Below are 15,329 nucleotides of genomic sequence, written 5' to 3' on the forward strand. Positions count from 1 at the left end.
TGGTTCATGAGCAGACAGATAACAAGACTGCATGTGACTCACTATGAATGTCAGGATGTGATGAGTTCAATGAGGTATGATCCATTCCAGGCTGCTGGGACAATCTGATCTTCTCTTCCCCACCGGAGTGATCCCTATCCACCCAGCCAGCTCGGCAGCATCCTCCTTGAACTGCATGAGGGGAACGATGTTGGCTGTCCCTCCCCCGGTCTGGGATCTTTCTCAGCTGTTACGTGCCAGCTTGCCCTGGATGAAGACAAAAGAAAGGAACATGAAGAAAAGGGATGGAGCAGAGGTTGGGAAAGATGCATGCCCCCAGTGTGTGTAGTGAACCCTCCCCAAAAGAGGCTGAGGATGGAGTGAGTAGCATGATAGATGAGACGGGGGTGATGTGAAAGTTTCTATGAGATGATCAGTGGTGATATGTGTCCACTGTTAATGGTTGTGTTAGATCCCTGAAGAGTACATGATGCCATGATGAGAGTTTAATATTGGAGGGAGCTGAAGGATGACTTAGCCTGGTAGAATGGATTAGATCATTCATTCTCTTTCTGCACTGGATGGCATTTTGGGTGCAGTGGCCAGCTGTGCTGACCTGCTCTGCTATGGCCTCCCAGGCCAGAGAGGTGAGGCTGGTACACTTCCTGGAGCTGTACCTGGGATAAAGCACATCCCTATGCTCCCGCACTCCTCTTATCAAGGCCTGGAGGGCATCAAGGTAGAAGTGGGGTGCAGCCTTCTTCCTGCGGCTTGCTGCCTTCTCTCTTTGGTCACCAAACATCTCAATACATCTCCTGAAACTGGGTGGGCTGGAGAGAGTAAGATGCGTGTGCTTCAGGTGGCATTTAAATATAGCACCTTGACCTTTGACCCCATCAGGTAATGGTGGGCCGGACGAATCAGCTCCTGACCACCAAGTGATTCAGAGAGATACTCGCCTGTGCATACTTAATAAGCTTCCAAGCGCAAAACCGGACACCATTTACTGCCATTCCAAGCAATGGGAAATGCGCTGCGAAACCCTCCCGCCACCGCATTTAGTTTCAGGAACATTGAGGGATTCAAAGCTAAAGTAAATCAGTGAGAACAGCAGTCATGAGTGAGTGGCACTTGGTTGCAAAATCGAATATCAGCAGCTTAGCTGAGGTTTATGGAGGGTGAAGGACAGAATTCATTAAAATGTTAAAAAGCCTTTACATATCTCATAATAAACATATGATTTTAATTCATGAGGTGTTGAATAGATTTATCAGTTACTGGTTGTCTGTTTCACCACGATTTGCTTTTTTGCAAACCTTCAATAAAGCCATCTCATTCACTATTAGCTTTACATGTCATCCAAATAACATTCTTTTTAAAATTACTATTTCTTGCAATATAATAAAAAGCTATAATGATAAATAATAAACTTGTCTGTTGAAATTACAATTATTATCAATAAGTATCAGATTCAAAGGAAGCCACTTGACACAGAATTGCTTCGGAGGCTCCGTGGAGTCCTTGAAGTCCCTATCACCCATCATGCTGCAAACAGTAGGCAGCTTCACCTGCAAGATTCAGTGTATCGAGTTCTTGAGGGTCTCATCAAAGCAGGAGGACCTGGAAGCACACTTAGGGTAAAAGATTTCCTGAATAAACAAACATGTTGAAAATTGCCTGCAAAGAAACAAGTGAGAGCCAGAGTGAAGATACCCCTTCACCTAAAAGCAGCTGATGGTCTCAGCTCCACAAAGAAACTGTTTTCACAACTTCAGTATGATCTTCATTGTCCCAGTTGTCCACCAAAGGCACCAAATAAGAGATTCTGAAAGCAGGTGAAGTTGTTCAATGAAGTTGAGAATGAAGAGGTTTTGGAGGAAACAGGGCCAAAAGCTAATCTCTTGCTTCATATTTTACAGATCCTCCCTTCGTTTACGATTGCAGATATAAAGCACAAGTTTCACAAAGCTTGTAAGTAACACTTTGGCTCTCTGATAGTTAAAAGGTGATTATGCAGTTATAGTCCAATAGACTCATAAGTGCAAGTAGAGACCATGCTTGAATAGATTACACAATAAAATGAAAGCCACAGAATGGTCTTGGAACAGAACTAAATGCAGAAGTCCTCATAAGCGTAAAGTTTTGATGGCTGACAATACACTTTAGGATGAACTAATAAGAGAGACAAATCAGAGGAAATTAGATAGTTGGTGAAAATTTGGAGTTTGTCCTCCAGATAAAGGGGCAACCAGACTTGTCATATAGGTGGATTTGTACTGAAGAGGTCCATGCAGGTGGGACTTACAAGGCTAAAGTGAAGCTAGTTGCTCGGGATTTCAAAGACCGACTGGAAAATACAGATCTTAGAGCAGACTTTCCCACAGCTAGTAATACAATCTTGAAAATCTTTTTAGATTTTTCGCCACATATGCATGGGAGTATATATCAATCGACATAAAACCCATCTTTTTGTAGGGAAATACTCTTCAGAGAGAAGTGTTTTTAAAACGACCCAAAGAGGTAGAAGGAAAACTATAGAAACTAAACAAATGCATCTGTGGCCTAAATGATGCTTCCAGGATGTGGTAATTTTCGGTAAAGTTGTTTTTGCTGAAAATAAGTTGTCTTTAACTAAAAGTCCATCTTGCAATGTTTTATTGCTACCAGAAAGGAAAACTTTAAGGTATCCATGTGATGAATGTTGATCACTTCTTATGGGATGGTACTGCAGAATTTGAGAAATGTGCTATTAATAAAGTTAGAATAAAATTGAAAGCTTGGCATGGTTTCGATATTAAGCAGAGTAGGTCTGGAATAACTTTAAATCAACAATCTTAGTTAAAGAGTGTTACTCACATTCCGATTAATCATACTTGGTCATCCTAGAAAGATGATGTCATATCTAAAGAAGAGACAGAGCAATTGCAAAGCTGGATTGGTCTGCTGAACTGTTTGGGCACTCAGACTGAATTTTACGCTCTCCTGCTGATGGGTTTGCAGGCAGGTGGGGGGGTGGTGAGCATAAAATTCCTCGGATGGACTTCCCACCATGTTCCTGCCCGCCCCAGCCTCTCTGCAATTTTATGCTGGGCCAAACGAGGCCTCAGACTTTGCCTCCGCCATTGCCTTATTTGAGGCCCTTCAGTGGATAATTATTGACCACTTAAGGACCATTTCCTACCCAGCCTCAATTTTTAGGTTGGTAGTTGGAGTTCCCATGCACCTCCATCTAACTTCAGGTGCCCCCTCCACCCACTTAACATCCAGTAGCCTCAGGACCTCCCACTTCCCCTGGCCTCTGCCAACACCCCAATCACCACCTTCCACCCCTCCAGGCCTCCCCTATCTTCATCACTCTGAGACTTCCAAAACTTACCTGTTCCTAACAACCCAGGGCTTAGACTAAGGGGGCTGCATGTACTGCAGCTTCTGGTGCTGCATGGACTAGAAAGCTGCTGATCAATCATATTGGCTGACAGCTCTATGAGGCAGGACTTCCTCTCGAGTGAGGGGCAGACTTCCTGCCTGCAGCCAATGAACGCTATTTGGAGTGTGAACTTGCTGCAGGGCAGACAGTGTCGGTGGGTGTGTGTTCCCCATCAACTCTTTGAATGGCGGGAAGGAAATCCCCACTATCCTAAAAATCCTGGCTCATGTTTTCAGGGGCCAGAATATAACGTTCATTGTGCAGGCACGCGCCCGACCCAACTGAGAGTAAAATTACTTGTGATGACGTCGGGCGAGTGTCCCGACATCATTGTGCACTCACGCGATATTTTAGTCAGCGGGGGTGCGCAGGAGACTATTAAGGCCATTAAAGATTTAAATAAATGTCATTTTTCGCTGCCTGTCCAGCCTTATGGTTGGCGGGCAGCCAAAAAGGCCAAGCGGCCTTTGCACTTTTTAGGGAACCTCATCCGCTGGTGGGATAAGGTTTCCAACAGCAATTAAAAATGAAAGAAAAATGTTAACATTTCATTAAGAACATGTTCCTGCTCATGCGATAGAATCACATGACGGGACATGTTTTATAACAAAGAACAAATAACAAAGAAAAGGACAGCACAGGAACAGGCCCTTCAGTCCTCCAAGCCTGCGCCGATCATATTGCCTGTCAACTAAAACATTTTGTACTTCCGGGGTCCGTATCCCTCTATTCCCATCCTATTCATGTATTTTTCAAGCTGCCTCTTAAAAGAACAAAAAAGAGAAAAGATCTTAAAACTCTTTATTTTTAATGTTCTAAACTCTTCATCTCCCTGCGGCAGCTCTGTGCCTGAGCGAGGTTTTCCAGTGCTCACCCACGCACATGTGCAGAGTTGCACTCTCACCCTCCTCCCACCCCACCCCCATCGACATAGTATGTGTTTCATGCTGGGTGGGTCTTAATTGGTGGAAAGAATGGAAATTTTAAAAATGAAATGAGCTGATGCCATTCATCGGCTGTCTGACCATTTTACAAAAATAAATTCACATTTGAAGAAATTGTTAACATCCTAGAGAGGGAATCTCACAATGAAACATGCTTTAACAGCATATAGAGAGTTTATTTTAATTTGTTTTGAAAATTTGCCTATGCATCTAAACTCTAATTTCTATTTAAAGAGAGAGAAGGGAATTGGTTAAATGTATAGTAATTGTGCTTAATTGCAGGCAGGTGTTGGGCATTAAGTGGGCATTCGCTTGTGCCCCTGTAAATACACTCAGCATCTGGTGCTGTGGGTTGTGGGGTGGGGTGGGTTGTGGGTGGGTCAGAGGACCTCCTCTTGGGCAGCTCCTGCGCCTGGCCATTAACAGGTCCAGGCAGTGGGCAGTCAAGGAGTCATTTGCCTGACTGCATGCCTCTCTTCCACAGCTACATCCATGCCTGGTATCTCTGAAGAGGGAGAATGCGGTGTCCACTGATATGCTTGAAGCCTTCCACGATCGTTGGGTCCTGGAGTGGGGGGTGTGGAGGTGATTGGGGGGTGGGTGGCAGGAGTGCAGCATCACCCCCAGGAAGTCACATTTGAATTTAAATTGATAAGTTGCCTTTAAGGTCTTTTTTCATTACAGTGGCTTAATAGTCAAATGTCCCTTTCCCCTTTCACTTGGGGCATGTAATTGGTTTCTGGATGCCAAAGAGAGATATAAATACACTCAGGCTGCAGTGGTGGTTGTTGGGTTAGGAGATGTAATTTGTAACTCTATAAATGCTTATAGAAAAGTACAAATGTTGACTCAAGTTCTATCCTTCACCACCTTATTTTCCGATCTATAACAATGACATTGTGATATTGCGATTTCAGATTTCAGAGTCAGAGTCATAGGGACACGGTTTTGAGCCCATCCCTCAGGGTAAGGAAAAGAGGTGGGTCAGGAGACAGAAACAGCCTCACCAGTTGGTGTGTCAGTACCGCAGTTGCATCCTGCCTCCAGCCATTTCTGTGGAGGTGGGATGGGGGAGATGGCAGGACTACCGACTCACATGCGGATAGTTACTGATCCAGCTCTTTAAGAGCCTATAGGGGTCAATTAAAATAGGCTGATTGGGATTTTCCAGGCAACCTCCAGGTTCCCGTAGGGGGTGGTGGCCAGCTTAGGCACCTGGAAACCGCTTCCTGGTGGTTCCACCCACGCCACAGTGTTAGCCTTTAAGAACCATTGTTTAATTTAAAATATAAAAAAAAATGGAGAGAGGGCATCTTGAAGGGCCTCAAACTTTATTTCAGGCTACTCCTCCTTTCAAGCTGAAAGACCTCTGATTGGCCTTCCAGGTTCGAGAGACCATCTCCAAGTCAATTAAGGGGGCAACCCCATGAAAATCACAAGAAGTGACTTTCCCATGTCCCCTCTGAAGCAGGTGTCAAGCCCAGGAAACAGTCCCGACCTCTGATTCCCATCCTCAGAGAGAAAATCCTGATCATAGAGTCAATACAACACAGAAGTAGCCCATTTGGTCTATGAGTCCATGCCTGTTCTCTACAGAGAACATTCAGGACAACATTCAGGCATGGGCTGACAAGTGGCAAGTAACATTCATGCCACACAAGTGCCAGGCAATGACCATCTCCAACAAGAGAGATTCAAACCACCTGCCCTTGACATTCAATGACATTACCATCATGGAGTCCCCCACTATCAACATCCTAGGGGTGACCTTTGACCAGAAATTGAACCGGACTAGCCATATAAATACTCTGGCTACAAGAGCAGGTCAGAGGCTAGGAATTCTGCGGTGACTAACTCACCCCTTGTTGCCCCAAAACCTGTCCACAAGGTCTAGTCACCACACTTTAGGAAGAATGCCCTCTCTCCAATTTTTAGTACCTTAAATTAAACAATATTCTCTGTTGAACAATCCATTCAGTCCCAACCCCTCATTCTATCCACAAAACCCCGCAAGTTTATTTCCCTCAAATGTCTAACCAATTTTGTTTTGAAATGATTTATCTTCTCTGCTTCAATCATCCTTCTAGGCAGTGAGTTCCAGGTCATTACCAATCACTACATAAAAAAGCCTTCCTCACATTCCTCCTGTGTCTCTTGCCCAAAATCTCAAATCTGTGTTCCCCAGTTGTTGTACCATCAGCTAAATGGAAGAACTTTTTTGTCTCCCTTATCTAAGCCTGTCATAATCTTGTAAAGCTCGATCAAATCTCTCCTCAGCCTCCTTTGCTCCAAGAGCAATACCAGTTTCTCCTGACTTAACCTTGAAACTAAATTCCCTCTTCCTTCGAACCATTCAGATGAATCTCCTTTGCACCCTCTGAAGCACCTTCATTATTCATACACTGTGGTGACTAGAATTAATAGACAGGTTTTGGGAAGACAAGAAGTGAGTTAGTCACCACAGAATTCCCAGCCCTGACCTGCTCTTGTAGCCACAGTATTTATATAGCTGGTTCAGTTCAGTTACTGGTCAATGGTAATGCCCAGAATGTGGATAGTGGGGGATTCTGTGATTATAATATCATTGAATGTCAAGGAGAGATCATTAGAGTCTCTCTTGTTGGAGATAGTCATTGCTTGGCATTTGTGTAGCATGAACGTTCCTTGCCACTTATCAACCCAAGCCTGAATGTCGCCCAGGTCTTGCTGCATATGGACACAGACTGCTTCAGGATTTGAGGATTCGAGAATGGTGCTGAACATTGTACAGTGAATATCCCCACTTTTGACCTTATAAGAGAGGAAGTTCATTGGTGAAGCATTTGGAGATGGTTGGGCCTAGGACACTAGGAACTCCTGCAGCCATGTCCTGGGGCTGAGATGATTGACCTCCTCAACTTTGAGCTAGGTATGACTCCAACTAGTGAGGAGTTTTCCCCCTAATCCCCATTAACTCCAATTTTGCTAGGGCTCCTTGATGCCACACTCGGTCAAATGCTGCCTTGGTATCGAAAGCAGTCACTCTCATCTCACCTCTTGTCCATGTTTGTTCCAAGGCTGTAATGAGGTCAGGTGCTGAGTGGCCCTGGCGGAACCCTAAATGATCACCAATGAGCAGGTTGTTGCTAAGCAAGTGCCATTTAATAGCACTGTTGATGACCCCTTCCATCACTTTACTGATGATCAAAAGTGGACTGATGGGGCAATAATTGGCTGGGCTTGATGTTTCATGCTTTTTGTATAGAGGACAAATCCAGGCAATTTTTCACATTTCTGGGTAGAGGCCAATATTGTAGATGTACCGGAACAGCTTGGCTAAGGGTTCAGCTAGTTCTAGAGAACAAATCTTTAGTACTATTGCTGGAATGTTGTCAGGACCCATAGCCTTTGCAATATCCAGTGCTTTCAGCTGTTTCTTGATATCACGTGGAGTGAATTGAATTGTCTGAAGACTGGCATCTGTGATGCTGGGGACCTCAGGAGGAGGCTGTGATGGATTATCCACTTGGCACTTCTGGCTGAAGATTCTAGCAAATGCTTCAATCTGATGTGCAGGCTTTCCCCATCATTGAGGATGGTGATATTTGTGGAGCCTCCTCCTCCAGTGAGTTGTTTAACTGTCCACCACCATTCACGACTGGATGTGGCAGGACTGCAGAGCTTAGATCTGATCTGTTGGTTGTGGGATCTCTTAGCTCTATCACATGCTGCTTTCACTAACTGGCATGAAAGTAGTCCTGTGATGGAGCTTCACCAGGTTGATACCTCATTTTTAGGTGCTGCTCTTGACATGCCCTCCTGCACTCATCATTCAACCAGGTTGATTCCCCAGCTTGATGGTGATCAGAGAGTGGAGATATGCCAGGCCATGAGGTTACGGATTGTAGTTGATTACAATTCTGCTGCAAATGATGACGCACAGCACCTTATGGATGCCCAACTCAGTTTTAATTTGCTACATCTATTCAAAAGCTATCCCATTTAGCACAGTGGTAGTGCACACAACACATTGGAGAGTATCCTCATTGTGAAGACAGGACTTTGTCTCCATAAGGACTGTGCAGTAGGCACTCTTACCAAAACTGCCAATGACAGGTGCTTCTTTGACAGGTAGATTGGTGAGGATGAGATCAAGTAGTTTCTTTCCTTCTTGTTGGTTCCCTCATCACCTGTCTTAGACCTAATCTAGCAACTATGTCCTTCAGGACTCTGGCAGCTCGGTCGTTAGTGGTGCTACCAAGCCACTCTTGATGATGGACATTGAAGCCCCCACCCAGAGTACATTCTGTGCCCTTGTCACCCTCAGAGCCCTTCTTCCAATTGGTATTCAACATGGAGGAGTGATGATTCATGAGCTGAGGGGCAGGGCAGTAGCTGGTAGTCAGCAGATTTTCTTGCCCATGCTTGAACTGATGCCATAAAACTTCATGGGGTCCAGAGTCAATATTCAGGACTCTCAGAGCAACTCTCTCCCAATGGTATACCACTGTGCCACCACCTCTGCTGGATCTATCTTGCTGGTGGGGAAGGACATGGTGATGGTAGTGTCTTGACATGTAAGGTATGATTCGGTGAGTATGATAAGTCAGGCTGGTGCTTGACCAGCCTGTGGGACAGCTCTCCCAGTTTTAATACAAAGACTCCAGATGTTATTCAGGAGGACTTTGCAAGGCCAACTGGGCCAGGTTTGCCTAGGCCAATGCAGGGTGTTCTGTCTAGTTTCATTCCTTTTTGTAGCCTTTGTACTGGGTTGATACAATTGAGCGGCTTGCTAGGCCATTTCAGGGGGCATTTAAGAGTCAACAACATGGCTGTGGGTCTGGAGCCAAGTGTAGGCTGGGCCAGGTAAGAACAGTGGATTTCCTTCCCTAAAGGACATTAGTGAATCAGATGGGTTTTTACGACAATTGACAATGGTTCCATGGTCCCCATTAGACTAGTTTTTAATTCCAGATCTATTAACTGATTTTAAATTCTACCAGCTACTGTGGTGGGATTTGAACACTGTTACAGTCCTTGGCCAGACCCCGGGATGTGGGAGGGAGGTCTAGTTATAGACCAATAACATTTTGTTTCAAGTAGTAAATGGTTGAGATTTAAAATACCTGCTTTTGGAATAAAGCCACATGATTTCATGGGTTTTGACCAAACAAAAGCACAATTTACTAAACAAGCTTAAAAAGATAAAACAGTTTATAATACCTAACGTTCAGAGCAAGCATGAGGTACATGTGAATTAATAGTCAAACTGTGTTGAACACAGCACACTACAGAAGCAACAAAAGAGAGGTTCAGTGAATTTCTCGAGAAATCACCCAGACATTAGTCCCGCTGTGAGTCAACCAATCTCAAAGAAACTTTGTCTTCTTCATGAGGCTTTTCAATCTCCACCTTTGAAGATCCTTCCTTGGAATTCTCTCCAAATATCTCTCCCACTCAGAAGGCTTTAACAATGGCCCACCTCACAGGGTTTCAAGCTCACCTTCTGAGGTTCACCCTGGATTCCCAAAATGACTCAACACTGGTTCACAAGCACACTTTCAGACCTATGGCCATGCTTCAAAGGGGTGCCTTTGCCTCCAACAACCCACAGTATGGAGTCAGTCTGCGAATTGCAACTCTTTCTTTAATTCAGAGTCAATTTCTTTGCTCCCTTCTTTTAATTTACTGACAGGGCCCAACCCTGCCCCTGTCTCTGTGACACTTCTTGGCTAGCAGACTGCATCAAACTGACTCCCTGAGAAGAGTTGTTCACTGACCCTTGAAGTGCTCTGGGGACCTATCAAAATACTCCCAGAGAGCCCCACTCTTGTTACTGGGCAGGAACCAACGTAACCAGAATTGAAACATCCTGTACCTTTGAATGTTACAATTTCCAGATCAATGGATTTCATGATAACCTCCAGGGCATTAACCTGGACCACAGGATCACTAGCCCAGTGACATTACCGCTACATCACTGCAATGTCAATCCTCTGCCTGTGGGTGCCCTCAGGCTTGCCATTTGCTTCATTAAATGGTCAGATTTCATCATATTTTCATGCCACTTTGACCTCCGTTGCACAGCCACCTCCTCTGAATAGTGGAGATTCTGGCAACACTGCAAAATTACTTTGCTCTTGGAAAATTACTGCTAATTGCCATTTAACAAACTTAATTCATTCACTGCCACTGCCAAGTGGGTTGCCATCACTGCACAAAAATCTGCCTTTGGGAAAAGGAGGAGGAGGCAGGAATATGTTGGGGACCTGGCATGACACATTTTTCCCTGATTTTCAAGGGCCTGGTTAAATACCCCCAGTTTCTCTCTATTTGCCTTATCTGTTCCCTTATTGCACTGAAAACTTCAATTGAATTATCCTTTACCCTTCTAAATTCCAGGGATTGCAACCTTGGTTTGTGTAATTTTTCCTTGTAATTTAACCCCTGAAGGCCTGGTAGCATTCTGGTAAACATACACTGCACTCCCTAAGGCCAATGTGCCCTTCCTAAGGTGTGGTGCCCAGAACTGCTCACAGTTCTTCACATGTGATCTAATCAGGGCTTTGTATAGCTGAAGCATAACTTCTAACCCCATAGTATTCTACTTCTCTAGACATAAAGGCCAACGTTGCATCAGCTGTTTTGATTATTTCTTGTACCTGATCATGCAATGTAATTGAAAATGCTCTGCAGCTGTGTTGTTTGTCTGTTTCATAAATTATTGATACCTCTTGATCATGAGGTGGTTTATTTAATGGCCTGTTCAATTTCCCTCTTTGAATTTTTGATTTTTTTTTTCACTTTTATTCTTTGTGCTATTTAAAGAACAGAACCAGTGGTTTGTGGCTCTGAATCAGTTGGTTTACGTCTTTTATGGTGCTTTATTAAAACAGTGTAATGTTCAGCAATGTAATTTGGTAGAGGCACTCACTGGTTTGTTGAGTGAGAAGCAGCATGATCGTCTCATCTCACTGTCTCTGCACTTTACATGTCATTGTAAATGCACTGAATTATATTCAACCATCATTACTAAAGAGCACTAAAGGGGATCTTCCATCCTTATTTTTTTACTCTTTTCTCCCCGAGGCAGCTCTGTGCCTCAGGGAAAATCTAAAGTGTGCACTCGCACCCAAGTGCGAAGTTCACGCTCGCCCTGCTCACACTCCCTACCCCCCCACTAACCCGCAGTCCTGAGCACTGTCGCTCATGTTTCACACTGGGTGAGCCTTAATTGGCCCACCAGCGTGAAATCACCTTGCGGCCTCAATTGCAGGCAGCGGTCAGGAAGCCAACCACCCCTGCCCACCCCCGCTGAGCCCACCCGACAAGGGTGAAATTCTGCCTGTTGTACATTGTAAATGACTGTTTGAACAAGTAATGAAGTGTTGATCTAATCTTAAATGAAGATCTTCCTTCATTTGCTAGTTGAAAGTGTTGACAAATTAATTTATGGAAGTTATTGGGTGAATGCTTTGTGAAACACCTTGGTTCTGTCCACAAGCATGACCCTGAGCTTCAAGGAGCCAGTAATTTTAATTCTCTACCTTGCTCTTGTTACTACCGGGATGGCAGGATGTGTGAATTATCGAGCCCCAATACTCCACAGGCTGTACCATTAATTTACATGTTTAATTTTCTCACCAAAATGGCCAATTGTGTACCTATACTTTTAGTGCCCATAAGGAAAGAGACTCTGACCAGGCTTCTTTCAAAAACTCAGAGTGATTAATTTATTTTTTAAACAAGACTTCTTTTAAAATGTTGCAAGTACTCATTAACACAGTTGTAATCGGGAAGTATAACTATCTATCTCTTCCTAAAGACTTTCCCCCAGCACACACACACACAAACACACAGACAAACAAAGGACAGACAGATAGAGTCTCCAGAGATGGGCTTTGGAAGGTAGGCATTATAAAATAAAGGGTAAAGTCCGCAGGATCTTGATGCTGTCGACTTGGAGTTCTCTTGTGTGCAGACAGGCTACTGATCCCAGTGGATGCCTGGAAGTTCTCACCACTGGTCTCAGCTTTGCAGGTCCAAATGCAGACTATTTACACTCTGATGAGGGTTCTCTGGCTACAGGTTGATAGCCACACATTATTTGAGGCAAGGTAGAGAGAGGGGGCCAGTCAAGGTAGCCTTCTTTCTCAGCTTGTTCTCCAACAAGACTCCCTTCAAAACAAGCAGGTTCACAACTTAAGTTTTTTCTTCTCTCTCCCATGTGATTGTCTTGTCTCTCTGCTTTTCATTAATTAAAGTTCTTTGCAGTTCAACACAAACAAAGTACCATATAGTTCAGGTGAATTTTTGGAAGAGGCCTGCTTGTTTATACTTCCAAGGTGAACTTATGACCTTTTAAGAGAAATCCCAGGTTAGCACCCACATGTCCAAATCATGCCAAATCCTTCCATTTTGTGAAAAAAAACTTCAGTCTTGAGATGTATGATTCTAATACTCTCACGCTGACATCGTTGTCCTTGGCCTGCTGCACTGTTCCAATGAAGCTCAACATAAGCTTCAGGAACAACACCTCATCTTTTGATTAAGCACTTAACCGCATTGTGGACTCAACGTTGAGTTCAACAATTTCAGGCTATAATTTATGCTCCATTTTGTTTCCCTTTTTTTGGTTGTTTTATTTCTTTTCTTTCGGTTAGCAGCACACCTGCCCTAGGCACACTTTTTGTTTCTTTGTTTCTTTTCTTGCCCCATCATCATTCCCTTGGGCCCTGGAAGATTTAACTTTTCTGTCAGTCAATCTTTCTGTCTTCCACTCTATCGTAGACCTTCCTTTTGTCCTCACCCCTTGCTCAAAGCCAGTTACAAATCTAACTTTTCTCAGTTCTGATGAAAGGTCACAAACCTGGAATGTTAACTCTGTTTCTCTCCACAGATGCTGCCGTAACCTGCTGAGTATTTCCAGAATTATCAGTTTTTATTTAAGTTATGCACTAATTGACTGGCCGAATACTGCTCTCAGGCAAGAGGAGGATAGCTCTAGTTTAGTGCGAGTGCTCTCTCTGCGGAATCAGAAAGTTATGAGTTCATGTTCAACTTCAGAGACTTGAGTATGTAATCTAGGCTGTTACTTTAGCTGTCATCTTTTCAGTAAAATGTTAAATGATATCTTCCTCCTCAGGTGCATGTAAAAGATCCTACGACACTATTGTAAATAAAACAGAGCAGGGGAGTTCTTCCTGCTGTCCTAACTAATACTTATCATTCAGCCAAACTCACTAAAGCAGATTACCTGGTCTTTATCTCTTTGTTGTTTATAGGACTTTGCTGTGCACAAATTGACAACCATGTTTTTTTACATTACAACAGTGACTAAACTTCAAAAGTACTCTACTGGTTGTAAAGTTGCTTTATAAAAGCAAGTCATTCTTTCTACATTTGTTATTTTCTTTCATGTTGAACCTCAATATAAAAGTAGAAAAAAATACAAATAAAGTGCCTTTTCAGCAGTCAGGCATTACTTTGGAAAAAAATGTATTGATTAATGACAAAGAAAGAAGATTGTAGAATAAATGGTTCTTGCACTGGAAGACATTGGCCTTGAAATTGCACTGGAGGACATTAACCCAGTCTTGATTTGAAATTCTTTTTCAATTACATTAATAATAGAATAAACAAATAAAATAACTAGGTAAGCATGTCTGCTAAAACAGCAGTGGAAAATTTTGGGGGAATGAATTAACATTCAGATGCTGGTATCACACAGCCACGATTACTTGCTAAGTAGAATATTTTTCTTATCCCACAATATTAATGGTTAGCTCCGTGAGAAAAGGTAATGGGTAAATGGTCTAAATCAATGCGTCGTGAATTTCATAAGGCCTGCCAGAAACATTGGGCACGATTTTTACCTCGTCGGGCGGGCACGGCTGGCGGGCCTGGGAGCAGATGCAAAGCCATGCGCCGCTCGCGATTGGGCTCCGACATTGATTCCAAGCTGGCTGGGGTGGGGGCGAGAGGAGGGCAATCGCAGATGTTTGCGCATGCGTGCGGATGTGTGCACTGAAAGCTCCCTGAATAACAGAGCTGTCTCAGGGAGCTGAAGATTTTTAAAAATGCAAATAAAGATTTTACAAATGTTAAAAACACGTCCCCTCATGTGACTCTGTCACGTGAGCAGGGACATGTTATAAATGATATTTCAACATTTTAATTTTATTTTTAATTCCTGTTGGAAACCTCATCCCGCCTATGGATGAGGTTTCATAAAAAATCTAAAGGCCGTCTGGCCCCTAGGAAGGGGCAAAAAATATAATCAGAAGAGTGCAGCAGAAATCATAACCAGAATAAGCAATAATGGAAAAAAGTTAAAGTTTAAGGCTCTTTACCTGAATGCACACAGCATTTGCAACAAGATGGATGAGTTGATGGCACAAATAAAAAAAAAATGGATATGACTTGATGGCTATTACAGAGACGTGGTTGCAGGGTGACCAAGACAGAGAACTCAAAATTCAAGGGTGTTCGACATTCTGGAATAATAGGCAATGAGAAAAAGGAGGTGGGGTAGCTTTGTTAATGAAGGAAGGTATCAGTGCGGTGGTCAGTAGTGACACTGGTGCAATGGATCGTGATGTGGAATCAGTTTGGGTGGAAATAAGGAATAGCAGGGGGAAGAAGTCATGTGTGAGAGTTATCTATAGGCCCCCAAAGGACAAAGTAAAAATCAGGAAGTAATGGAGGCGTGTAAGAAGGGTGCTACAATTGTCATGGGTGATTTTAATCTGCACATTGACTGGACAAATCAGATTTCCAGGGGTGACATAGAAGATGAATTTGTAGAGTGTATCAGGGATTGTTTCTTCGAGCAATACATTGCAGAACCTACCCGGGACATAATAATTATGAAAGGGGTTATAGACCAGTTGAGTGAGTGGGCAAAATACTTGGCAGATGGAGTTTAATGTAGGAAAGTGTGAGTTCATGCACTTTCGTAGGAAGAATCAAAAGGCAGACTATTATTTAAATGGAGAGAG

At 43.4% G+C, this 15,329-nt stretch overlaps 1 protein-coding gene across 4 annotated transcripts in view; it reads left to right on the forward strand.

The window, feature by feature from the left end:
- LOC121277388 (trans-2,3-enoyl-CoA reductase-like) overlaps positions 1-15,329 on the forward strand; it is a 204,681-nt gene that overhangs the window by 40,404 nt on the left and 148,948 nt on the right. For all 4 annotated transcript variants that reach the window (XM_041186799.1, XM_041186800.1, XM_041186798.1 and 1 more), the window contains exon 2: positions 1,899-1,950. In XM_041186799.1, the coding sequence (XP_041042733.1) occupies positions 1,899-1,950 (52 nt within the window). The remainder of the gene's footprint in view (positions 1-1,898; positions 1,951-15,329) is intronic.

Source organism: Carcharodon carcharias, chromosome 4 (assembly GCF_017639515.1).
Source record: "Carcharodon carcharias isolate sCarCar2 chromosome 4, sCarCar2.pri, whole genome shotgun sequence".
Classification (NCBI taxonomy): domain Eukaryota; kingdom Metazoa; phylum Chordata; class Chondrichthyes; order Lamniformes; family Lamnidae; genus Carcharodon; species Carcharodon carcharias.